Source organism: Physeter macrocephalus, chromosome 14 (genome assembly GCF_002837175.3).
Source record: "Physeter macrocephalus isolate SW-GA chromosome 14, ASM283717v5, whole genome shotgun sequence".
Classification (NCBI taxonomy): Eukaryota; Metazoa; Chordata; class Mammalia; order Artiodactyla; family Physeteridae; genus Physeter; species Physeter macrocephalus.
Window position 1 is genome coordinate 101,719,070 of NC_041227.1, and position 26,323 is coordinate 101,745,392.

The 26,323-nt window shown below is 55.3% G+C and overlaps 1 protein-coding gene across 1 annotated transcript; it reads left to right on the forward strand.

The window, feature by feature from the left end:
- Positions 1–315: 315 nt before the first annotated feature.
- Positions 316–25,555, forward strand: TBX4 (T-box transcription factor 4). The gene is made up of 8 exons (XM_007108526.3): positions 316–516; positions 1,294–1,388; positions 9,778–9,897; positions 11,134–11,281; positions 21,271–21,423; positions 22,351–22,439; positions 22,572–22,807; positions 24,756–25,555. The coding sequence occupies exons 1-8, from the start codon at positions 316–318 to the stop codon at positions 25,391–25,393; spliced, it is 1,680 nt and encodes a 559-aa protein (XP_007108588.1). The 3' UTR covers positions 25,394–25,555.
- Positions 25,556–26,323: the final 768 nt, after the last annotated feature.

A 26,323-nucleotide genomic window follows, 5' to 3' on the forward strand; every position in this document is an offset into this window, starting at 1 on the left:
CAGCTGGGGCAATGCCGAGAGGGCGGTCCTTCCCCCAGACCTACTCATCACACAGCCCCACACCCAGGGCAGGCGGACCTGGAACCGCACACAAACCCTCCCAGGTCCAGACCCAGAGGGAGGAGGCGAGGGTCCTGCCCGCGCTGTTCTCCCTCCTCCGGCTCAGGAGGGGGCGGGGTCCACGTGCGCCAGGGCGGCCTCCCAGCAGTGCCCGAAGCACCCCCCACCGCCACCCGCGGCTCGGCTGCGGGGCTGCCGGGTCTCAGGCGCGTGTGGACATGGGCGTGTGACTCGCGTGTGCTGTGCCCACAGGAGATGCTGCAGGATAAGGGCCTGTCGGAGAGCGAGGAGGCCTTCCGGGCCCCGGGCTCGGTGCTCGGCGAGACCAGCGCCGCCAACGCCGCCAACGCCCCCGAGGCCGCGCTGGCCGCGCCGGGCCTCAGCGGAGCCGCGCTCGGCAGCCCCCGGGGCCCCGGCGCCGACATCGCCGTCGCCACCGCTGCCGCCGCAGAGCAGGTAGGGCCGGGCCCGGCAGGCCGTCGGGTGGAGGTCGGGCGTCGGTTTGTCTGCAGGGCCGCCTGTGTCTGTCAGCCGCCCCACTGCGGGCAGGACTGTCTGCCTGTTCGCGCTCCCCTGGGCAGGGCTCGCCTTCTGCCCGTCGTCCTTCCTCCACCTCGAGCCCTTGAGGCTGCTCTGGGACAGGCCGGGGAGGGGAGCCCGCGGCAGAGCGAGCCCAGGAAGACAGTCCAGCTCCGACGACCCTGAGAGAGCGGGAACAAAAGCCTGGGACCAGGCGGGGTGAGTAGCCCCTGGCCGGGTGCTTGCGGGAGCCGCCGCCGCCGAGCTCCGAGGCCGAGGGGACAGCACCGTGACCATGTGCACGCCCTCTGCCTGTGCGGGTCTGCAGGAGGTGTCCGCGGGTGCGCACCTCTGGCCGAGGGTGTGTGCCCATCCTGTGTTGGTGTGTCTGCCCGCAAGCCTGCGGCTATGTCGGGCCACGTGGAGTGTTTATGTTTGTGTAAGAGTGTGTCATCTACCCTGGCACGGTCGGTTAGTGTGTCCTCTGCGGGCCCGTCTGTAGGTGCAGCTCTGAAGAAGGGGGTTTCAGCCACTGATTAAATTTTTTAAAATTCACCAATGGTACAGAATAATTTTTTGAAACGACATCTCGAGGCTTGGGCGCCTGGGGCTGGCAGTGTCCTGCATGGTCCCTTGGGTCTGTGTTCCCCTTTCTGATGGCTCCGCATGGAGCCGTGGGCAGGGCGACACAAGTCCCCTCTCTCCCACCCCTAGACTATCGAGAACATCAAGGTGGGCCTGCATGAGAAGGAGCTCTGGAAGAAGTTTCACGAGGCGGGCACCGAGATGATCATCACCAAGGCGGGCAGGTCAGCGCTGGTTTTACTTGGCGGGGGGGATGACGGATGGGGGCATTGGGGAGCCCCAGGGGCTTCCTTAGCAGTCCTCTCAGTCTTCAGCCCAGGGGACGACGGGAGTCCCCTTCGCCATTCTGGCCTTAGCTCCAAGTCCGGCCACAGCATCGGAACTGGCCTCGGAAGCCCGCAGGGGGCTACACCACAAGGGAGAGGCACGGGATGGAGGGAGGGGAGGGGCAGTGATATGCAAATGAAACGCAAACAGGGTCGCGTTGCCGGAGGTCCCCGCTCCAGCACTTTTGGCCCCTGGGAGGCTGCTTTGTCCTCCTCCTTTTGGGGAGCTGCTGGGTTTCTCAGGATTGTATTGACTGGGGACCCAGAGATGCCCCTCAGCAGATTGAGGAAAGGGGAATGGGACCATGTTTTCCTATTTCCATTACTTTTCCCGGGGCAGCTCGAACCTCAAGTCTCTCATCCCACGGGCGCCGCTCCGCCAGTTGCCAGCACCCTCCTCGGCCAAGGGGAAGGCACCGTTGGGCCCTGTGTGTGTGTTGCTCGGGGAGTAGCCCTCGGGTGGCTGCCAGAGAGGGATGATTTATAAAGTGGAACCATCTTTAAAATGTGCTGGTGTCTGTGGGAGAGAGCCCGGAGGAGAGGGAAAGAGGAGGAAGACGCAGAACGGGGCATGATGGAGAGATTCGCTGGGGCGGTGCGCCCCGGGTGGGGTTGGAATCGCAAGGAGAGCGGTTACCAGGTGAAGGGAGATGGCTGCAGATGGAGAAGCTGGAAGGTTCAGGTTCAGGTTCAGGTTCAGAAACGTCCTCCCCCCTACTCTGCCTCCTCCACAAACTCACACTGGATTTTGGTCCCCGGGGTACAGTTTAGGTGTGAAAATGTCCCTTTATCTGACAGTGGACCCATAGTTGGGTTTTCTGAGGAATAAGATGGTGAAGCTTCAAGGGCCGGGAATGGGGAGTCAGACCTCGGGGTGGGGGTGGGGGCTACCCCTTCCGCTCACCTACTTCCATCTGTGCAACCCTCAGGCCAGGTACTCTAGAGTCTATGCCCTTTCCTCATCTCCATCTGTAAAATAATAGGTTTTTCTTTATACAGTTGCATGTAAAGCCCTTAGCACAGCTCCTGCCACGTGTAAGCACACAATAAATGCTAGCGAATACAGTTCATCATAATTAGAGAAATGTCTGGCATTTACTCAGCGTTTTTCTTCTACTTTTTAGAGAGCTCTGCTGAACTGCTTAGGGAATGATGGGTCAGAGGAAACAGAAAGCTGGCAGTTTGCTGTATGAGAGTAGGGGTGCTGGGTCCTTCCAGTCTGCTTACTGACAGGCCTTGCAAATTTTCCTTTGTTTTGTTGGGGGAGGGGGTCTAGGCACTCGGCTGCCCTCTTGCCTAAGTCAGGGAGGTGGCAGGGCCACCCAGGGCCTCTGTCGGGGGAAGGAACCAGGAAATGTCAGGACTTGAGTTTGCTGCATTTGGGGGCTGGGGAAGGAAGATGCACTGGGGAACCTGGTGGGGGAACAGTCGTTGAGGACAGTGGGGACCAGGTGTCACACGGCCTGCCTCTTCCTGGTTGTGTGCACTTGGGCTAGTCCCCAAGCTTCCTGTGGCTCAGAGGTGTCAGGTAAAACAGGATGGTGACTGTAGACCTACCTGCCATCCTTCCTTTTTCAGTTACTGTGAGACTCAAACCAGGGACCTTATGAGCAGTGCTTGGTAAATTGTTGAGTGAATTATAGGTGTGAAGAGGGGATTTATTTCTTGTTACTGCTGGGATGTAGAGAAGAAAAGAAGAGAAGGATCCAGAACTTCCATTTTGAGGCAGCAGAAATAACCTTGTCTCTTGAAAATGAAGGGCCAGCACGTTCTTTGGGCATGCGTGGCCTCTGCCATTTTAAACAAGGCGTTTGTGATTCTCCTCAGTGGGGTTTCCTGCACCTGCATGGGTCCTCGTCCCTCCCTTCCCCAACACACATACGCGATCACACACATGCGCGCGCGCGCACACACACGCATTTCCAGAGGTGACTGGCTTCAGGCAGATATTTGTGCCTGATCCTAGTGACAGAAGAGGCACATACCTAGAGGCTTAGAGGCAGGCCTCAGGGAATGATGATAATAATTTTTAAATGACCATGACGATGTTGGCCAATTAGGGATTCATCGCAGTCTTTCCCTGGCAGAAAGTTATCCTTGCACCAGGTCTAGTCCTTAGGAAAGTCACTAGCCTTATCCCCTGCCTGCACGGTTCTCAGAGACCCTTCTTCCTCCTGCATAGCTGCCCACTGACTTCAGAGACCACTTTCACCCCTCTGACCCCGTGTCCCCCTCCTCCCTGCTGCCTCCTTCCCACCGCAGCCTTGGAATGCACTGTGCTTTGCTCTGGCTTGTGGCCCTTCAGTGTCCTGTCCAGTGCCTCTCCCTGTCCTCTTCTTTGTGTCTCTACCATCACTTTCCTGGGACACTTCTATTTCTCAGCAGACGGCCTGGACATTTCTCCTGAACCTTGAATCATAGATTCCTAGACCGCTTGAGCTGGAGGAGAACCAAGAGAACATAAACCCAACCCCTGAGAAGGGAAGGCATTTGGCTCTTGCCCATAGAAGCAGAGTTAGGCAGCTGCCAGGTCTACACAAGCCAAGCAATGATGCCCCTCCCCCCAGAACAAACCCCTAACTTTGAGAAATTCCCTTGATTCCTTGTTTATGGGGGCCTGCTCAAGGTGGAGTTGTTGCTCTGCCCTAGAGACCCTGGCTGGTTAGGGGCATGATTGCTCTCTGGTTGGTCTGTGGAGGCATGGTGGGGGGTGGGGGTGGGGGGTCGGGGGCTGGAGGAAAGGAGCCCGAATGTTCTCAAGCCAGTATGAGTCCTTAGTCACAAGCCTCTGCCTTAAGCCCTTGAAGAGCTGAAGGCCAAAGGAAGAAAGGGTCCCCTTCATTGGATAGTGATTTTGAATTCTCAAACAACTTGAGCTGGTGAATAACATGCCAGCCACAGTTCAAGCCATCAATTTCTGAATGCTCGGGGTCCCCCGATGTCAGGTGTATAATGGGGCCACAGCCTTCCCTAGCCAGTCTCTGTCTCTCTCAGGCCCCTGCACCCAGAGAGTTTATGCCCTTAACTGCAGAGAACAGAACCCTCTCTGCTTCCTCACATCCCTGCCAAGCTTGATACATGTGAGAAACTGCATTTTCTCCCAAACACAGATAAAAGTGAGCTCTACAAAATTTAAATATAAACCTCCCCAATACGAAAATTTCCTAACCGTCTGACTGCTCTACTCCTAGGTCATGGTTTTGCCACCAGATAAATCTCCACTATCAGCCTTCATAGCCTGTTGAGTTCAATGTTGCTTGTGTTAGTGACAGTGAATTTGTGTTTGAAAAATGAACTACTGATGAGAACTCCTGTTGAACCTGTATTGTTTGTTATTCTGAGGCAAGGATTTGGCCCGGCTTAATCCGGGGCTTCAAAGCCAGTTGTCCTTGCTCTGTATACAGAGCGTCAGAGCCCAGTGGCGTGGGTGATAAGAGAAGTAAGGGTTGAAGACACTGGGAAAGTGGGTTGGGGAGAGAGTGCTTTGATCTCTTTCTAAAGTATTTTCTGAAAGCAAAAGTCTATCAGAAGGAAGTGTCTTCAAAAAAATCTGAGAGAAGCAACTGGCCTTCCAAAACAGCATCCATTCCACACACCATCTCTCCGGCCCCCCACCTCAGGGAAAATATTTCTTAAAAATGCTTTGAGTGAAGTAGAGAACTCTGTGTGTGTGTAAAGTGGAAATAAATTACATAGCTCCATCATTGCTCTCAGAAACCATTTGGCCACAAAAGCTTTGGTCTCAGTATAGACGGCACCCCTACCTCCCACCCCCAAACTTAGCCTTAGTTGCTAGGCCCTGGCCTCTTTACAACACACCCAGAATTCTTCTTTAAGACCCCAAGACACGAGGGATAGAAAATGGGTGGGGTTTTCTGTGGACCCCTACCCTTTTCCTGCATCCCTTTCCTTTCAAACTCTGGCCTCCACGGGCCTCTGTATGTGTTTATGTACGCATATTTATGATATATACACACACATATAATTTTTTAGTATCAATTTTATTGAAGTGGAACATTTCTGCAGAAAAGTGAACACATCTTGATTGTACAGCCCTACAGACTTTCACAAAATGAACACACCGGTGTTAGCACCACCCAGATAAAGAAACAGCACGTTACTGGCCCCCAGAATCCCTCTTGTCTGCCCTCCCAGTCACCGCCTCTCCCCACCTCGAATCCCCTCTCCAGACTTCTCACCCCTTCGATTTGGTTTTGCACCTACATTTCAGCGAAGGCACATATAGCCGTTCCTGGGGTTCCGGATCCCCCTGAGGAAGCCGTGGGTGTGGTGGATTTGGGGTTGGGGGGCTCTGCTAATTGGAGAGAATCTGGTGGGTCCCCTCGGTTCGTTCTTTCCTGCCCCCCACCCCCATGGATTGGTGGGGAGCGAATAGGTCAGCATCTTGAATTTGGCCACCCCTTTGGCCCGGGAGCGGGCGCCCCGCGGCTCTCTGAGCCCAGCTGAAACTTACTTGGCCTCTCTCTCAGTGCGTCTTTACGGGTTTGTTGCCAAAATCAAAATGCCCCAAACCCTTGCCCGGCGCCCCACAAGCCTCCAACACCGAGAAACGTCCAAGGAAGCTTATCTTAGCAGTTCATTCTAAAACCATTTCCGAGCATGAAGTAGATAAGGCTCCACGCCCGCACCCTTTCAGAGCCTGTTTCATGATCAGAGGAGAGACCCCCCCGGCTTTCATCTCCTCCCGGGGCCGACGGGGCAGGCGGCTTGTTTATTCCCTGGCGGAGCAGTTTCCGCGAGGGCCGGGAGCGCCCCAAATGCCTGCGGACCGGGAGTCCGAGGCGGGCGGGGAACCAGAGCCGGGAGAGGGCGCCAGGGCCGCAGAGAGAAGGCGCCCAGGGCACGGGGAAGGGATGCGGAGGGACGGAGGGAGCGGGTGGGACAGAAGGCGCACCGAGCAGGGGTCTGGGTGGCCGCCGGGTGTTGAGGACAGGGAGCCAGGGCTTCACGGCCGCCAGCGCTGGCAGGTGGCAGGGCTGAGTGGGATATGGGCTGCGCAGAGTCACGGCTTCCCTGCTTGGCCCTCCCTCTCTGTCCCACTGAGGTGTTCATTTCTCGCCCCCCCCTCCCGCCCCCGCATAGGTGATGGTTTTCAGGTACATTTTCTTTTGGTCCTAAATCACAGGAGCAATTTACAGCTCACTCTGTGGTTTCATCTGTTTCAATAGAGAAGACCTTTACAGGGCGGGGTGAGCCCAGAGGAAGTCACAGCTCCCAGTTCAGCTTGGCCTCTGTGGCCTGAGTCCTGCCCTCCTGGTGAACTCTCCCATGCCAGGCCTCTCGGCTCCAACCTTAGACCCTCTGGAACCAAGGGCAGATGCCCTCGGCTTGGGCAGGAGGCCTGTGAGGCCGGAGGAGCGTGTGCTTCACCTGCACACCTAGCCTTTCCCGCACACCAGGCAGGACCTTCATCCTTCTGGAGCCCGCTAGGTGGGGAAATGATAGTGCCTAGGGTCCCCGCTGGGTGTGTTCTCCGTGGCCCAGAAGCAGCCACCAAACTGGACGCTAACAGAGACGGAGATACCTGTTTCCATGAAGGCAGTGGTGCTCACCTGGCCAGCTCAGGCCAGCTCAGCCTGGAGCAGAGGACTTTTGAACTCCCCATTCAAACCACAGATCTCATCGTCTCTCCTGATTTCTGAGGGCAGTTGCCCTAGGAAGAGGGAAAGGCAGGGCAGTGGCTAGGAGACAAAACTTCCTTCCCTGCCCCAACTTCCTTAAAACCTCCTGGAGGCTGTTACCCGTCAGGAATCTGGTCCACGGTCAGCTTCCAGGAGAGGCCAAATCACAGGACACCAGCCCCATGCCTTGGGAGGCCGAGGACAGGCTCCTTGCCAGCCTTCTCAAAAGCACTAGTTGGACTTCCCTGGTGGCGCAGTGGTTGACAGTCTGCCTGCCGATGCAGGGGACACGGGTTCGTGCCCCGGTCCGGGAGGATCCCACATGCCGCGGAGCGGCTGGGCCCGTGAGCCATGGCCGCTGAGCCTGCGCGTCCGGAGCCTGCGCTCCGCAACGGGAGAGGCCGCAACAGCGAGAGGCCCGCGTACCGCAAAAAAAAAAAAAAAAAAAAAAAAAAAAAAATAAGCACTAGTCCTGTCCACCTGAGCTGCTGAGGTGAAGTACAGTAGGGAGTAGAAGGGCAAGGGCAGGACCCCGTACCCGCCTCTCAGCCTAGGTTATGAAGACTGTTGAAGTGGCAGCGAGCAGTTTTCTCCTGGCCCCCTTTGTGGACGCTGGCTGCGGGGAGCAGGGGGAAGCTGTGCCTGCCCTCTGCTGTCTCCACCTGGAGTGATTATAGGAGAAGCAGGCTGAGTGCAGGGCACTGGTACCAGGCCAACCCTAAGCCCAGCCAGGGCCGCCCCACTTTGTGGCTGTTTCTGTAGCAGTTACAAAATGGTAGCCTGCAGGGGACGGGGTTCTTGGCCTTCCCCCAGCGAGGCGGGAGCTGAGCAAACTGCTGCCTCCCTCCCCTTCAGCCTTAGGCCCACCTGGAGAGAGGCTGGGCCAGGAAGAGGGTGGTGCAGGCTCCAGCTGTGCCCCAGGGCCTGCGGGGCAGGGGGCTGGTAAGCAGGAGGCAGCATTGGGTTCCTGGGGAGGGGGTTGGGTGGACATTTGAAACGCTTTCAGTTGACATCTGAGACAAATTCTTCCACACGGTTTATGAGTCCGTAGACTTGCCGCTAGAACTGCCCTCCTCTCTCCAGGCACACACGCGCGCGCTCCACCGTGTACGCAAACACATGTGCTCGTGCACACACATGGTCACACAGCTCCCGCACCCCTGGCCCACCGCAGCACTCATGGGCCTGTCCTCCAGCGAGAGAGGGTGCACGGGCTGGGGCACCCTCCACCTCAGGGTCCTGGCCTGGGCTTGCTGTAGGGTCTGCCACCTTGTGGGGGCCTGGATCCCTCTGGAAGCCCTGCTCTGTCAAGGTAAGCTGGTTCCCTGTTGACGAAATGGGGGACTCCAATCATCTGTTTGAGGTGTTTAGGACAGCTTCTCCTGAGGGTTCCCATGCTGTCTCTCAGCTTCATGAGAGCCGGAGGACCCCCTGATGGCTTTCTCAGAGTAGACTGCTTGGGCTTCTACCAGCTCAGGGGATTTGGCTACCAGTGGCCTTAGTGTCTTCAGTTAGGTTTGGCTTCTGCCTCTCTCGGGGACATCTTTGGGGGAGATCAGCTAGGAGGGGGTGGGAGCATCTGAGGAGGACTGAGGAAGCTCCCCTCTGAGGAAGTCCGGTGTCAGGGACCTGGTGACCAGGGGAGGGTACCCCGCAGGTATGGGTACATGCTGTTGTATGTTTGGTGTGCTGAGGGGTCTGAGGAAGCCTCAGGGTCCTGGACAGTTTCCTCATGGGCTGCAGGAACTGGAAAACTTTCTGCTTTTTTGCTGACTCTGTTCTCACAGAGGTAGGTCATACCACTGGTCTGTGGAGGAAGGAGTGCAGTGGGGGTCAGTGGTAAGAGCTGTAAGTGGACTCATTTAATCCACAGAGCAACCTTTGAGATTGGTGGTCCCATTTTAGAGATAAGGAAACCAAGGCATAGAGAGATCCAAGCAAGCTGCCCAAGGCATCATGGTTTGTCAGTGGTGGGGCCAGGCTGTGGACCACGGCAGGGAGATTCTAGAATCCATGCTCTACTCTTCAGGGCTCCTAGACTGACTTGCCCCGACACCCAGTTAGTGTGCACAGGCCCAGGCAAGGCATTCACAGGGATAAACACCTCTGCTAAACACACAGAAGGCATCCAGAGACCGAGCAGCACTCCTGCTCTCCTACAAGTCGGTTTGAGGCCTGGGGGTTTCCATAGAGACGTGACCCAGAGGAGGCATCGCATTGGTCATGGAAGCAGGTGACAGGGACCTCCAGGTCTTCTGCTCTGGGCCCCTGTAATGCCCCCCCACCCCCACCCCAGAACTTTCGTTGTGTATGGATGACAGACAGGAGGGAAATTAAGGCAGCCTGGTTGGTGTTGAGATCCTCTCTCACATCCTGACCAGGGTCTCTGTGCTTTAGCTGCTCACAGCCACAGACTGACAACGGCAGGGGCTCAGAGGGAGCAGCTTGTGCAGCCCTCTCCTTGTGGGGGGGAAGGCTGACCACAGAGGGAAGCGACTTACCCAAGGTCACAAAGCTCTGACCAGTGCCAAGACCTCTTGCTAAAGGGGCAGTGCCTCTTAAGGCCTTCTGTCCCCTCGCCCACTCTGTGCCACCTCTCCTGGTGTTCTGTCCACGCCTCTGCGTCATCTCTCGGCTTCCCCCAGGAGGATGTTCCCCAGCTACAAGGTAAAAGTCACAGGCATGAACCCCAAGACCAAGTACATCCTGCTGATCGACGTCGTCCCCGCGGATGACCACCGCTACAAGTTCTGTGACAACAAATGGTAAGAACCCGGGACCCTCACATCACCCGCCTTCCCACTCGCACACCCATCCCCACCTGAGGTTTGGTCCAGGGACTTACCAGTTAGTCCCAGTGACTGGCCAGATCCGCAGCCTTGGGCACCGGGCCTGCTGAGGCTACAGGGTCATCAAATGTTCGCACACCTGCTGCTGGTGGGGCAGGGGCCGGGGCTGAAAATGAGCCGCAGTGTTTGGGCTTTTGGTGGATTTCAAGGGTCTGTGCTCTCCCCACAGCTGTGAACGAACAGGGTGGGTGCCTGTGCTTTGGGATGAGAGATGAGCCCCAGCACTGGGCAGGTTTAGGCTCTGGCAGTGCTGTGCTCGGGGAGGGGGGCAGAAGATAGAAGCTTTCCTTGGGGGGCTTTGGTATTCCATAGTTAGGGCCCAGTTACCTGGGCTGTGGCGTCTCTCTCCTGTTCCTCCACTCACTTGCTCTTTGGCCGCAGAGCCTTCCCTCTTAAGCTGTGTCCCCCATCCAGAGAGAGTAGTCAGGTTGAAGGGCGAAACCAAGCTGGGACCGGGTGAAAAAACGCCGGGCTGCTTTTCTTGAGGCCTTCCCGTTAGTACCCTGTCTGCCCCCAGAGCCCAGGACAGCGCCCAGGGAGAGAGAGGAATGAATGAATCCACAGTCCGGGACGCGGGCTCAGCGGTGGATGAGTAATAGGGCTGCAGAGCCTGGGCCCAGGAGGCCAGATTCGGTGGTCAGGTCCTGCCAAGGGCTTGTCTCTGTTCCGTCTCTGGGCTGGAATAGCACTCAGAGCAGCTTCTGGCTCAGGGGACAGCTACCAGTTCGTTTCTTATGTTTGTTTGGGGGGCAAGCAATTTGAAAATTGTCTACATCCTCTGAGAAGCTACCTCCAAACTTATAACATTTAAAAATTGTAAATAGAACACATACATGGAAGTGCCTAAATCTCCCCACAACATACTTGTGATTAGCCCCATTCCTTCAAGTAAATCATCATGTCTCTGTAATCTCACCCTCCCTTCCTTATTGCAGCGAAATACAGGCGGTTCAGAAACGCTCTCCCTCCCCAGCGCTCCTTCCTCTGTCCCTCCCTCTTACCCCCAAAGCCCTAAATTGACAGTCTGATAGGACCATCGGTGACTTGTTTCTCAGGTCTCTGGGGATTTGCTCTCAGAGGGGCCAGGGAATCTGGGCTCCCCCAGGCTGCAGGGCAGTCAACTGCTCTGGCTCCTCCGTGCTCTGTTGGCAGGATGGTGGCAGGGAAGGCTGAGCCGGCCATGCCCGGAAGGCTCTACGTTCACCCGGATTCTCCTGCCACTGGGGCCCACTGGATGCGGCAGCTGGTCTCCTTCCAGAAGCTGAAGCTGACAAACAACCACCTGGACCCCTTCGGCCATGTAAGCACGGGACTGCCTGTCCTTGAGGGCGAGTCCTGGGGCAGTGTTGGGGATGGGCCGGTCCGGGGATCTGGGATCTGGAGAATCCATTCTCGGGATCCGGCTCCAGGCCGGTTTGTGGAAGGAGCACGGGGTCTGAGTCCCACAGCAGAACATCCTTCCCCTAAGCACTTACTGGCTGGGTAACTTTGGGCAAGTTTCTTAGCCTTTGTGAGCCTCAGTTTCCTTGTCCAGAACATGGAGAGGACCGTGTGAGAATTAAATGAGAGATTACGCAGGAGGCACTTTGTGCCTAAGAGGCTCCAGATAAATGGCAACTATGGCAACAAGGACGATGATGGACCAAATCTCAGCTTCAGTTTCCCCAAATCTGGCCTTGCTGGAGCCTAAGGCAAGTAAACCTTCTTGAGAAAGAGTCACTGGTGAGTTCTGAAGCCTGTCTCTGGCGTGTACCGTCTGCCTGGCCCGGCAGCCACCTGCCCTGGAAGGGGAGGCCTCGCCCTGGCTGCTGTGTCAGCGCCTTCCTGGCCTTGCCCGGGGCCTGGCTGTCACAAGAGAGGTTCTGGAGCCCCGGGGATCCTGCTGCTGTTGCCCCATCCAGACTGCTGAAGCTCCTTCTTTCCCCGTCTGTCCCTGGCAGGCCCACAGGCGCTTTTTATGTGGAAATTTTTAGCTCAGGTGTGTGGCAAACAGAAGCCTGGGGACCTGGTATCATCTGCCAGGGAGCAGGCCTCGCCCCTCTAGGCTACCCATGGTTACCCTGGAAACGCAGGGTGGGGTGTGGTGGAACGGGTGCAGTCGAGGCTCCTAGATGCAGTTGCCCTGGCTGCACCCATGACACTCATACGGTCCATGTGGATGGTGGTGGGGGAAGCAGGGGTGGGCGCTGTGCGGGCATGTGCCTCTTTTATGCCTCAGTTCTATTTCTGGGGAGCTGTGTGCAAATCAGAATCCGTGCATCACAGTTCCTTACGGAAAATGCCCGTGATGCTTCATTTCTGATTGATTGGTGTGTGACTGGCAAGCAGCTCTCAGTTCTCATTTTCTCAGAGTCTGTTCAGTTCTCTTCTGGGTCACTGGTGATCTGTAAACCAGCAATTAGGAGAATGCTTCATTAACATAATAAACTCCTGACTTATCTGTTTTGCGAGCAGCATGGGCTTTCCCACGCAGGGCAGGCAGATGCCGTTGGGGGTGTGACAGAAACATGCCGGTGTGCATGGTGACGTGTACTCATGTAGCCCCAGCCTCTCCCGGGGGGCAGAGACAAGCCACCATCCAACGGGAAGGGTCAGCCAAGCCCCCACCTCTCAGAGCACAGGGTCTTTTAACCGAGGGCCAGAGGGGCCTCCCATTCTGGCCAAGACTTTGCTCCCGGTCAGCTCCTACCTGGCCTCCTCTGCTTGGCCAGGCTGTGGGATCAACCTCAAAAGGTTAGCGAGGTCCTCGATAGTGGCAGGTGGGAAGCCACATCTGTGCCCACAATTGCACACACACGCAGACCCCAGGGGACAGACCACCGGGCTGGACACAGAGCTTGGCGGAGGCTGGATCTCTGGGTGAGTGACCGGAAGTACCCAGGGAATCGAAGCTCTGGGGCATTTTGGATGCACAGCTTGCTGTCATGGTTCCCAGCTGCAGGGATGCCTCTGAGGACTCTTCCACCTCCCTGGGCCCCTGCAGAATGTGGCAGGGGAGAGAGTCAGGTGGTTGAAAAGCTGGGATTTTTAGGCATCAGGCGACCTGGCCTTCATAGGCCAGCCATAGGTTTCCCAGCCTGCCTTGCCTCTGTGGTGGCTCTACTGGAGTCCATGAGAGGTTTGCAATAACCCTGCATATAGTCTTGAGTCTGGGCCAGTGGGGCTGCTTGCTGGGCTCGTGACGTTGGAGGTGCCCCTGGCTACACTCGCCGTGCCTGCCTGGGGCTCGCCTGTCCCCGGCAGGAAGGACATTCCCCATACTAACTCAGCTTCCTCCCTGGAGGGTTCGGGTGCAGAGCATCTTCCTTCCCCCCATCCCCGAATTCACCCAGCATGTGCAGTCTATTGGTCACAGCACCCCTTGTGGGGTGGCAGGGCTCAGGGAGATGAGGTGCTTGTCTCAGGAGCTGGGAGTAAAGGAGCAGAGCGTGGACCCCTGCCTTCTGATGCCTAGTCCCGCACTCCTTTGGCCTCTCCACCTGTCTTTCCGTACCCAGAGCTCGAGCTGTCAGATCTTCAGCAATTTGGAGCATCGCTGGAGAGGGAGCAGCCTTTGACCGTGCAGGCAAGGGCTGTGGAGGATGAGCTAACTTCCTCGACATATCAAGGCAAAGTGGCCCATTTGAACCTTGGCTTTCCGCTCCTTGGTCTGTGACACCTGGAGTGGTGAGCTCTCCCAGTCGCCCTTCTTGGTGCAGGAGCCTGGGAAAGAGCCATCTTCTGCTGTGAACTTGCCCCAGACAAGTCCTTCTACACAGCTCACCTCCACACTTGCAATTTTCCCTAAAAGCTTCCAGACCTCAGGGAACTTTCTCCAGCCAAATGGACTGTGGACTTTCCCCTTGGGTCTCACAGTATCTCAGAGATTTTAGCAGCTGTCTCCCATTTGCAGACTTCCCCCAGGAGAAGGGTCCAGAGTCCAGGAACCCCTCAGGCCACAGGGCCACATGTTCTGAAAAGACAGGATTGGCTTCTGACTAGAAAACTCCTGTTGTTTTTTGCTGTGAGTCCAGGAAAGCCCTCTGTTCTTGAGGGGTAGGTTCAGGGTGTGACCCCTGGGTTCTGGGTATAAGCCTAGGGGCAGAGGATGGGCAGACAGCAGGGGCAGAAAGGATCAGGGGGCTGGGGCCAGGCTGGGTGCTCCAGTTCAGCTCCACTGCTGTGGCTCCACTGGCTACAGAGGGTGCCTCATCCTCCCCTCCTACTTGCCAAGCCCTCCCACCCCTAGCAGGGTCCTGTGCCAGGTGACCACGTGATGGGAAGAGAAGCTGCTTCGGGAAATTGAAGAGGGCCTCACTGGGGTGGGGCCTGCGTCCTGCAGTGGGACGTGGAGGTGACTGGCACGTGGGTCTTACTTTTCTCCTGATCTGGAGGAAGGGAGGGGATGGTTGCAGTGAGGGGTGTGTGTGTGTGTGTGTGTGTGTGTGTGTGTGTGTGTGTGTGTGTGTGACAAGGGGAATGGCCGTCTTCACTACCTCTTGTGTCTCAGGACTCCCAGATTGCCGAGGGAGAAGGTTAGCTTTTGATTTCGGGCATAGTAGGTCTCACTGTTCCAGAGGCAAAATTAGCCCCGGACTGGGGGTGTGGGCTCCCAGGCCACAAAGTGGCACATGCACCATCCCCTCAGTGTGCTTCCTTCTCCAGCCACAGGCCCCTTCGCCTAGTTCGTTACTGCTGAGCCTTGGAATCCAAGCTCAAATGCCGCATCTTCAGGGAGACAGTTCACGGTCCCCATTATATGCTCTCAGAGCACCATGCACCTTTCTGTCCAAGTACTTACCACGGTTATAATTTTATACTTATTTGTCAAATTTGTTTTTGAATAGGAAATACATTCACATGGTTTAAAAATCAATCAATGAATAAATAAAACACGTCTGCAATGAGACATTTCCCTCCCCTGGTTCCCCATCCACCTAGTTTTTTCCAGCTCTCGCCACAGGTAACCATTGTTACTAATTTCTTCTCAGTGTTTCTTTTTGCATATGCAGGCAGAATACAGAGTCTCAAATCCCTTCTTTTCCACACAAAAGGTAACATACTATAAACACTTTGCACCCTGCTTTGTAAACTTAGTGTATCATGCAGATCATTCCAGGCACGTAGAGCTGCCTCATTCCTTTTTTTACAGCTGTATAGAATTTCATCATGTGATTGTTCCATTAATTATGTAGCCAGTCCTTATTGAAGGAATTAGATGTTTTCCTATATTTGCTCTTTTGATTAAGCTTGTACATATGTCGTTTTATACCTATGGCAAGTATTCTTTCTGATAAATTGCCTGTTCAGGGGGTGCTTGGATTTGCAATTTGTAATTCTGCCCTCTACTGGGGTCCCAGTGATGTGGGTTCCCACCGTCACTGTAGCCTCGCGAACATGGTGGCAGAGAAAGGTTTGGATCTTTGCCAGTTTGATGGGTGAAATATAGATGTCAGTTTTAGTTTCAATTTATATTTCCTTTATTATGAGTGAGATTAAGCATCTTTTTTATATGTATCTCCTCTTCGGTCCTTATCCTTTGCTCATTTTTCTCTTGGATTTTTTTTTTTCAATCACCTATCCATTCTAGGAGCTTTTATACATTAGGAAGATTTCGCTCCTAATCTGGGATGTTGAATTGCTTATATGTTTTCCCGGTTTGTCACTTGTCTTTTGCTTTGGCCTATAGTGGTATTCCTACACAGAAGTTTTCAATTGAATGTGTTGGTCTTTTCTCTGTGCGTTCTGGATTTTGAGTAATTGAAAGCCCCTCTCCACTCTTTACTTATAAGGGAGTTTTCTTGTGTTTTCTTCTAGTATTTTATGGAATTATTATTACACTTAAACCATTGATCCTTTTGGAATTTATTCTGGCATTCTATATGAGGTGTGAATCCAACTTTTTTTTTTTTTTCTAGAGAGCTATCCAGTGGTTCCCAACACCAATAACTGACTAGTCCCCTTCCCTCTCTGGTTTAGGATGCCTTATTTCTGTACACTAAATCCCCTTCTGAATCTGTGTCTGTTCGTGTGCCAGTGCCTTAACTGTTGAGACTTCATAATAGGTTTTAGTGTCTGGCAGGCTTGGTCCCCCTGCATTGCTCTTTTTTTTCAGAGTTTTCTTGGCTCGTCTTGTCTATTTTTTTATATGCGTTTTAGAATCAGCTCGTAGTGTTGAGAAAGAAACTTGCTTGTATTTTTATAAGAATCACTTTAAATTATAAATTTACTTAGGGAGGATTGATAGGGATGCCTTTCTCTTTGTTGAAGTCTGATTTTTGTCCTTCAAAGGTGTATTCAAGTTTTCTTCCCGAGGTCCTACACATTTGCTGCAAGTATTTCATCTTGTTTGTTACTATCATCAGTGCAGTCTTTGATCCACTACTTTTTCTCACCACTGATTTTTGCTTGATTTTGGGATTACCGTGTGACTTCCCCACCGGATGGTAAACCGTGAGGTTTTTCATCACCATTGCCTCCTGGTGCCTGGCAGTGTGAGTGGTGGTGAGCAGTGAGTGAGTGAACCTGCTGACGGGGGGATTATTTAGACAGAGAAGGCACCTCCTCTGCTGGGGACTGACGTCCCCCCAAAGCATATGCCAGCCAGCGGGGACCCAGAACTATTGGTCTCCCTCTTTTCCTCCCACGTTTGCTGAGCCCTGACAATGCGCCACGCCTTGCTGGGCGCTCTGGGACATAGACCACCCACCCGGCTCCAGACTGGGCCTCACCCTCCCCAGCCACATGGGTGCTGGTGCAGGTACAAGCTAAGGCTCGGAGAGTAATGCTGATGCTGGCTCTGCTTCCCATCGCTGTCTGAGGTTGGGCAGATGCCTTCCCCTGCTTGAGCCTCAGTTCCTTGCCTGTTAAAATGGGGCTAATAATAATACCTCCTTTACAGGGATGTTGTAAAGATCAATTGTGCGATGTGTGTAGAATACTCACCACAGGGACTGGCACAGAGGCTGTGTTCAGTCAGCGCTGGCTGTCATTGCTGTGACTGGGAGAGAAGGTGGGAAGGCTGCTGCCCTAGGCATGAGGCCTCAGGCCTGTCTGGCCCAGGCCTCTTGAGTCGGCTCACGGGTTGTCCGACTCAGTTCTAGTTTGGATATTCTTCGGGCCAATCTTTGGGTCTCTCCGGTCTTAGTTTTGTTGTGTTTTTTTTCTTTTTTCTCTAAGTTGCAGATCCTGTCTCTTTCCCAAACCTCTTTGCGGGGCTGGAGAGGGTAAGAAAGATGATGGAGAAGGTCGTCTTAGAAAGTAAAAATGTGATGCAGGAGAAAATTTGGTTTTAATGTATGACAAACGGACATTAGCCCCACTTGTTGTGTGGCTAGCATCCAGATACTCTGTGCTCTACGATGGGCGACAGGGCCTGGTGAATCCTCATCCCCTGCAGTGTTTGGTTGAAACCTTATCCTTAATTACCGAGCTTGCTGTTGAGAGCAGTGTGTGTTGTCTCAAGGGCCATCTGGAACCTTCCCCGGATTCAATCTCCAACCAGCTGTGTGTCCTTGGGCAAGTCATGTTCCCACTACTCGTCTCCTGTTCCTCGTCTTTACAATTGGGAGGTGAACTAGAATGATCTCTAAGGTCTGTCCCTCCACGCCCTGATGTGCTGTGATTCCAACACAGATAAATCTGGGCCTCGTTAGCCAAGCACGCTATGGCGATCTCTTGAGGAGATGGATGTTTGGCGCTATCACAATTGTGAAAATAGAACAGACCTCTGACTTGTAGCCAGAACATAATGAATCCCATTTCTCTAGAACAGTGATGACAACGGGACCAGCCGTGTAGTGGGGTTTTTTGACGTGGCTGGCCCATTTGACCCAACATCCTCTGCAAGAAATATAGATGTGAGATTCTGGCTAAACAGTTTAATGCGGCGCCTAAGGAACTTCCGAGTAAAGCCAGGCACGAGTCACTGAGGTAGCTTCCCATTCTCCCAGGCCGTCGGGACCGACGCTGTACTTTGTGTCTGCATTGGTTCAATGGGTGGGACTTTCTTCCACACACTTGTCCAAGTTCCAGACTGTCAGAGGCGGGAGGGGTGTTTGGGACCCCTTAGTAGAAGGCCTCACTTTACAGATGGGGGACCCCGATGACTGGAGGGGAAGAACTTGCTCAGGACTTGCAGCTGGTGGGCAGGGATCCACAGAAGCTTCTGGGCCTCTCTTGGCTTCTCTGTGGCTGGGACTGGGCTCCCCAGTGGCCCCTACCTGCCCTTGCAAGTCTGGCAGTTGCTCTCTTCCCAGATTTCCCTGCCAGCCTGTCTGGTTCCCTCTCCTAGAAGGTGAGTTTGGCAGTCTCTCCACCCTTGTCATCCAGGACCTTGTCTGATAGGCTAAGGATTCGGCCTTTATCCCAGGGGGCAAGAGGGAGCCATCAAAGGTGGCATCGTGAACTGAAGATATTTACTGAGCCCTAAATACTGGCAGGAGTTTGGGGGCCAGCGGACAAGGGAGGCAAGAGGAAGAAATACAAAGGGCCCTGCTCTCAAGCAATGTACAGTCTTCCTGGATGAGCCAGAAGGTTCTAAGCAAGGGAGTGACCTGATGTGATTGATGTGTAGCAGGTGAAATGGAGAGGAAGTAGAGGGAGACAGGGAGGGGGCTGCTGCAGAGCCCAGTGAGAGGCGGCGGGGCCTGAGCCAGGGCTGTGCGGGGGAATGGAGGAGCCTTTGTTTTACAGGTGGAGTCACAGGCCTTGGTCACTGATTGGACCTGGAGGTGGGTGACAGTCAGGGGGAGGGGATTGATGATGCCCAGGGCTCTGGCTGGACTGTCACAGCCTGTGACTGCCCAGGTGGCAGAGGAACAGGGTGGCTGCTGCTGTTTGTCCCAAGGTGTCCTTAAGGGACGGCACAGCCTCACTGCATGGTGACTGCAACATCTGCTTTGGGTTCTGTCCGCCCGTTGTCTGTGTTCTCCCCTTGGGCGCCCCCCACCCCCTGCCAGGAGAGCTGGACTGACGCAGGGTTAGCCCTGCATGTCAGGGGCTGGAGCATGTGAGTGATCATGGAAGGATTGTCTGTGCACATGTTTGATCACTATTTTTGACCTGAAAAGTGCCTTAGAGGTTATCCTGTCTCTAGTGAGCAAAGAAAGACAAGGGAGGAGGGGACAGAGAGTTTGTGGTCATGGCCCAGGTCTTTCTCCGCCCATATCCTGGTCTCGCACTTACTTGTTCCTGTTTTGAAGTAATGGAGCCTGGAGGTACAAAAGGAATAAAAGATATGGCCCTTTCTCTTGAGGAGTTATAATTTAATTGAAGGGCCAAGAAGAAATGGGAAGCCGCTAGGAAGCAGCACAACAGCCAAGTAGACAATGCATGGAAAGGAAGTTTCAGAATTGGGAGTTCAGAGCAGGCCTTAGTAGTGTGGGAAGGCTTCCTGGAAGAGTTGGGCCTTGAGATGATAGGCCTAGAAGGGGAAGGAGAATGGGAAAGGAAGGTCAAGGCAGCAGAGGGAACTGCCTGTGCAAAGGTGCAGAGGCAGGAATCTGGCATCTAGGCTACCTCCCGGGCAGTCAGGTGCTGGGTCTTCTGGGCACTGGGGTCCTTTGTGGGCTCCTGCAGCGTGGGTACAGTGCAGGGTGACAGAGTAACCTAAAGGGTCTGGGAGGTGTTTCCCCCAGCCCCTCTCCCGAGGGGCCCCTTCCCAGGCTCCTGGAACACGAAGTCCGTTGAGGCCTCCCCGGATAGGACTTGTGCCCTTCAGTCCCACGCTGAGGTTTGCTTGGCAGGCTCCCAGCTGGGCAGTGGGTCCCCAGCTGCAGGATGGGATTTGGGATTTGGGGAGCTCTGTACTTGCCCCAAGAGGGTCCAGAGGTTTGTCACTGAGGGCTGAGTGAGGAGTGGCCCGTGCAGAAGAGCAAGTTTCTGCTGGATGGAGCTGCCCAGCCAAACCGAGGAGCCCGGGGAAAGTCAGAGCCTACAGCCCGGCTCCTGGGCTGCCCACGCCCTTGGCTGAGCCTCTCCCTGGGCTGCCTCTGTCCCCAGGGCGTGAGGAGAGCAGAACCTCGCCAGACGAAGGCTTCAGCCCAGGCTTGCCACGGAAGGGCCTGGCTCAGGCCCCTTGCTTGGCACTCTGGTCACTCAGGGGTTAAAGCTTTCACCAAGCCTCAGCCCCAGGCCTGGCCCCTGGGAACCTGGAAGGGTAGGAGCCAGCAGAGACAGCCCAAGGGAGGGGCACTCCCTGCGGGAGAGAAAGGAGCTCAGAGGGGACCAGCCTCTCACCCAGCCAGGACAGGAGCCAAAGGGTTAACAAAAGCAGCGGTGCTGATAAAATGCCCCAAATGCCTGGTCCTACCTCCAGTGGGAAGGGCGTCTGGTAAATGTCAACGTTAAAAAGTACATTTTAATGGCACATGATGCTGCGCTACCGTGGGGCACAGCCAAATGGAGTGGGTTTGGGGCCGCAACTACCGTGTGTTTCTCCCAGGGCTCTGGGCCAAGTCTCCTGGGCTCTTCGCCTTTTGCCCCAGGCATCCTCAAGGGCTGGGGGTGCCTGGGGCCTCTGGGCTTCCTCCTGCCTTGGTACCTTGAACTCTAGTCCCTGATGGCACTCCCCTCCTGGCTGTGAGCTGCCTGGGACAGGTCTCTTGAAGGCAGAGTGCCGCTGGGTGTCCCCACTGTCCCCTCAGCAGGCCTCCGTGAATGAAGGAAGGAGCGCCCCAGGGGACAGGTCAGAGTGCACCATTTTCCTCAGCATCCCCCCTCCCCCATCTTGCAAACCCTGGGCTGTGAAGCTGCTTTTGTTGCTGACAAATGTGAGAGGAGGGGCTGAGCGCCCACCCGCTGACAACTCTCCAAAAGGCAGGTCCCAAATAAGTGGGGAGGGGTGAGCAGGGGAAGAAGAGCTGCATAGGACAGGGGGAAGCCCGGGGAAGAGTCAGCCTGCCCGGCTGCAAGCTGAGGCTCAGAGAAGTCGAGGGACTTGCCTGAGATCACACAGCAAGTCAGTGGCACCTGGACTTTCGCCTGCAACTCAGAATTCCACCAGCTACACTGTGCTGAGTTCATTGGGGCTTTTAAATGGTTATGTCCCCATTTCCACACTGAAGGGTCTGTAACATCCGGGAGGTCCTGGGACCAGGAGTTGGTGCTGGAGCAGAGAGTCCAAGTGGGGCTCAGGGGCCTGGTTCTTCAACCTTCAAGGGAGGTGTGGACCTTTCCGGGCTCAGCCCCTGTGGTCAGGCCCTGGAGACCGGGTTTTTAGGACAAGGAAAGCCAGCCCCAGGCCAGCTGAATGAGGCCGAAGACAAGAGGGTGGGGACCCAGAGCTCAGAAGAGACCCTTCTCTTCCAGATCATCCTCAACTCCATGCACAAGTACCAGCCGCGGCTACACATCGTGAAGGCTGACGAGAACAATGCTTTTGGCTCCAAAAACACAGCCTTCTGCACCCACGTGTTCCCAGAAACTTCCTTCATCTCTGTGACCTCCTACCAGAATCACAAGGTACAGCCCCACCACAGAGGCAGGAAGTGAAGCCCCGATGCAGCAGGGCTGAGGCAGGCAGGGCAGGCACCTCAGGAACCTGCTAAGCCCTGCAGAGCAGTGAGAAATGGAGTGATGTGCAGGAAAGGAGACCAGATTCCTGAACCCCCAGCACAAAGTAACTGTGGTCCCTATGCTGGGGATGGACAGAGTTGGCAACTGTAAAGACCAGGAGCGTGGAGCTTGCCCTGTGGCTCAGTGCTGGGCCCTTTCGTTCTACAGTCTTCTCCCGGGTGGGATTCTGCGCGTGCAGAGAGAAGGGGATGGAACAGGGAGAGGAGCCCTGGGGCGCTGCCAGCTGTGTGGGAGCAGGTGACTGAGCCATCTGGAGGCCCTTCCCAGGCAGCGTCACAGGGTCCTGGCATGTCCTGGCCCACCTTGCACCCCAGCCCGACCATCCCAAACTGCCTCCCGATCCCCGCCCGGGCCACTCTCCCCTGCCCCCCTGCCTTTGCCCACGCCCTCCTTCTCAGAAGGCTTTCACATCTGCACAGTGGGACTGGCCAGATCAGGGGAAGGATCTTAGGCAGAAGAGTGACAGAGTCAGGTTTGCATTTAGAAGAGTCACGCAGAACCTGACGTGGCAGTTGCACTGCCGGGGGATGGTGTGGACGGGAAGCTGCTACAGGCCCCCGGGAGAGGATGATGAGGGGCTGAATCGAGGTAGCACGGGGGGCGGGAGAGCGGGAGACAGAACCAGAGGTTCTGCCGCAAGTGGAAGGGATAGGAGCCGGCGACGTGAAGGGCAAGGCCAAGGAGACCTCAGCAAGACGCAGCTTCCCCAGACACTGCCGGGGGTTCTGAATGTGCCTGGCGTCGGGGAGGAGGGCCAGAGGCCAGCCCAGTCCTCTCCCCCCAGTGACTCTCCCGTGTATCCTGTCCTGACAGATCACACAGCTGAAAATTGAGAACAACCCTTTTGCCAAGGGGTTCCGGGGCAGTGATGACAGTGACCTCCGTGTGGCCAGGCTGCAGAGGTGGGGCTGCTCCGGCCTGGGGGTGGGGCGGGTGGGGCGGGTGGAGCGGGTTCAAGCACAGGGACTCCGTAACCCTCAAGGTATCTCCACTCCCTTCCCGTCTCCTGCTGACTGTCCTCCCCTCGCCTCCAGCAAAGAATATCCCGTGATCTCCAAAAGCATCATGAGGCAGAGGCTCGTCTCCACACAGCTGTCATCCAAGCCTGACGTCAGCCCCCTGCATGGGGCTCACCAGGCGCTCCAACACTACCAGTACGAGAACGGGGCTCACATGCAGTTCGCTGCGGCTGAGCCCCAGGACCTTCCCCTCAACACCTTCCCAGCCCAGAGGGACTCCAGCCTCTTCTATCACTGCCTGAAAAGACGAGGTACCTCTCTCCTGGTCTAGAAGCCCTGGTGGGGGGTGACACTCTCCCCACAAACACTCCCCACTGCACATGTGAGCACGCACGGGTGCACACACACACACACACACACACACACACACACACACACACACACACACACACACCCCTGGTTATTGTGTGGCCTGGGAGAGCGAGCCTGGAGCGTTGTGGACTGTGGCCAGGCTCAGCGCAGGGATGCAGGGATACGCTTCTTGCTTTTCACGCAGCCCTCAGAACCCTCACAGGCAGCTTGCGGCCTTGGTGTCCCCAGACACCGGTACCCCTCCCTAGCCCCAGGTGCTGCTCTGAGCGGGGTGGGCAGAGGACACAAGTCAGCCAGGCTCTGTCTCTAGGTGTGGGAGGAGGTGGAAGCATCACAATCCCAAGGTTTCCATTTAGGGAGGCGACCTCCATCCTAACACAGGGAGTCCCTAGCACAGGCTCCCCACCTCATCACACCAGATCTGCAAAGGCTTCTTGAGAGTGGCAGGGAGCTGTTGTGGGTGCAGATCAGGGACGAGGAAGACAGGCAACAGACTTGTCCATGCTGGCTTCTTTGTGAGGAAGAGGAGCCCTGAGTGAGAACCAGATGTGCTCTGGTACCAGGTCTCGATTTTTCCCTCTATAAAATATGAATGATTAGTGTTATTACACCAGAAGTCCTCACAGGGCCACTGAATTGTCTTGGGAATGAGTTTGGGGACTTTTGCTTGCAATCCAGAATGTTCTCTCAGCCCAGCTCCTAGGGACCAGCCAGGCAGGCCCCTGAGTACCCACCACACCAGGTCCAGTAGAACTAGTGACCTAGAGCAGGGGCTGGCAAACTGTGGCCTTTGGACCAAATCTGGCCTGCTGTCTGTTTTTGTTCAGCCTGTGAGTCATACAAAATGGTTTTTACATTTTAAATAGTTGAAAAAAGTCAAGACTGTTTCATGATATATGAACATTATATGAAATTCAAAGTTTGGTATCCATAAATAAAGTCTTATTGGAACACAGCCAAACACAGTTATTTACCTGTTGTCTGTGGCCTCTTTCCTGTTGAGAAGCCCTAGAGAAAACAGAAGGAGGGAGACCAAGACAAGCGACCGGACAAGTGTTCTTAAATTCGTTGAGTGGGCTGCCGCCCAAGTCCTCAGGCCTGGGTCATCCCTGCTTCCCAGGGGAGCCTGTGCTCGTCCAGAGAGTCAAGCCCTCATGCTTGAGGATGTTGAAAGACACACATCCATGGTTTGGAGCAGTTAATGTCATCTTTCCCTAGACAGAGTATTAGCTTAGCCTTAAAAGTACAAGTCACCTTTTACTTATTAACAGCTCCATTTCTTAATTGTGTAAACGCTGTTATGTTGGAATCTGTGTAATTACAATCTGATGGGACTTCTTTGAACGTATGTAGGGTTTACTTCCTCCTCTAAAAGCAATAGGAGCGTGCCTGTGAGTAGCTTTGTCTTGCTAAGGCCTTCCTGGGAGTGGAGGATTGAGGCCGAAGCATCGCGGCTTTAATTTTCTGGCTAATTCAGGCGGATGTAGCCTCTGGGCCCGGTTTGGGCTGGCAGTTGCTTGCACTTTCCTTGGCCAGGGTGGGCCTAGCCTAAGAGCGCCAGTGCACATTAAGGCCTCTTACCATCCCCAAGAGTCAGGGTGGCAAAGGATCAAAGCCATACGCTGACTGGTTAAACACATCACTCAGTGTCCAGTGATGCAGTGTGCCCCGTGGCCTTTGAGCGTGGTCCACGATCCGACCACTTCTTGGCTGCTGCCGCCTTTGAAAAGCTGCAGCTGATTAAAATGGTTCTGGGAGCGCCGTGGTAGCGTGGGGCAGTGGGGGCCCTGAATGACAAGGATGGGCTGTCCTAGCGCCCAGCGGGGGTATTCGGGGCCCTGGGCTGGCGGAAATGGCTCTTCCTGAGGTTTCTTTGTCTTCCGGCAGACAGTGCCCGCCACCTGGACTTACCCTGCAAAAGATCTTACCTGGAAGCTCCCACTGCAGTGGGGGAGGATCATTATTTCCGGTCTCCCCCTCCCTACGACCAACAGATGCTGAGCCCCTCCTACTGCAGTGAGGTGACCCCACGAGAAGCCTGCATGTACTCAGGTTCAGGGACCGAGATAGCCGGGGTGTCCGGGGTGGACGACTTGCCCCCGCCCCCACTGAGCTGTAACATGTGGACGTCAGTGTCGCCGTACACGAGCTACAGCGTTCAGACCGTGGAGACTGTGCCTTACCAGTCCTTCCCCACGCACTTCACCACCACCACTATGATGCCCCGGCTGCCCCCCATCTCGGCTCCGAGCTCCCAGCCGCCCGGAAGCGCCCACTTCAGCGTCTACAATCAGCTCTCACAGTCTCAGGTCCGAGAGCGAGAGCGGGGGCCCAGCGCCTCCTTCCCGAGGGAGCGCAGCTTCCCCGGCACCGGCACCGGCACCGCGTGCGAGCGGAAGCCGCCCTCGCCGCACCTGAATGCTGCCAACGAGTTTCTCTACTCGCAGAGCTTCTCCTTGTCCCGGGAAGCCTCCTTGCAGTATCATTCAGGAATGGGGACTGTCGAGAACTGGACTGACGGATGACTCCCAGGGCCCGTCCACAGCCCCAGGACCATGTTGACCCAGCATTAACCTCTGAGGGTGGCGTGCACTACCAAGAAACACAAGAAGGTATCATAAAGCGTGGGGTGCGAGGGCGCGTGAGCGTTTCTTTGGAGGGCATCTATCTTCTGACATACGACTGAGGCCACGACAAAGGAAAAAACACACTTATCTCGGAAGTGATTTTGGCTGCAGGACCTGGATCCATTGTTATCTGATATCTCTTGACATGCCCATGGGTGGGATGGGAGTGGAGAGTTCAGGTGGTGAGGTCTCTCCTGCAGGGGAAGTCGGGGGAAGGTTCTCCTTGCTGGGGTGGGAGGGGTCTCTGCACATCTTAAGAGTGCTGGCCTTGCAAGGGAGCTGAGAATCTTGTTTTGGGAGCAGGAGGCCCATTCCTTTGGCTTCCGGAGATTCTGTGAGACCACCTGAGAGGCGGGCTCAGCTAAGTCACGAAGCCCTTCTGGGAGAGGAGTGCTGACTGCTCAGTTAGTGGCCTGGAAATTGATCCCCGGAGCTCTGAGGTCTGAGGGACAATTTTTAGAGAGAGAGTCATGGGCTAAGTGCCACCTGATGGGTATTAAAACATTGCTTTTTCCTTCAAGAGGAGGGAAAATACAACCAGTAGCATCTCTGGCATCATTCAGGTTTTCTTATAACGTACAAAGCCCTTCCCGCTCCGGCCCCGGTAGACAGCCCCTCACCCTCTCTGGTGCGCAAGACTCACCTCTCAGGCCCCATCTGCATCCTATGACTGGCGAGCAGGAAGCACACTTGACCTGGCAGTGTCCCCAGGAGACCGCACTGGAGCTGCTGGGCAGCAGCTCTAGAGCCCGTTCTGCTCTCAGAAAATCCTCGCCTCTGGAGCAAGAAAGCCCAACAGAAATAAAAACGAGAATTCAGAAAACATGC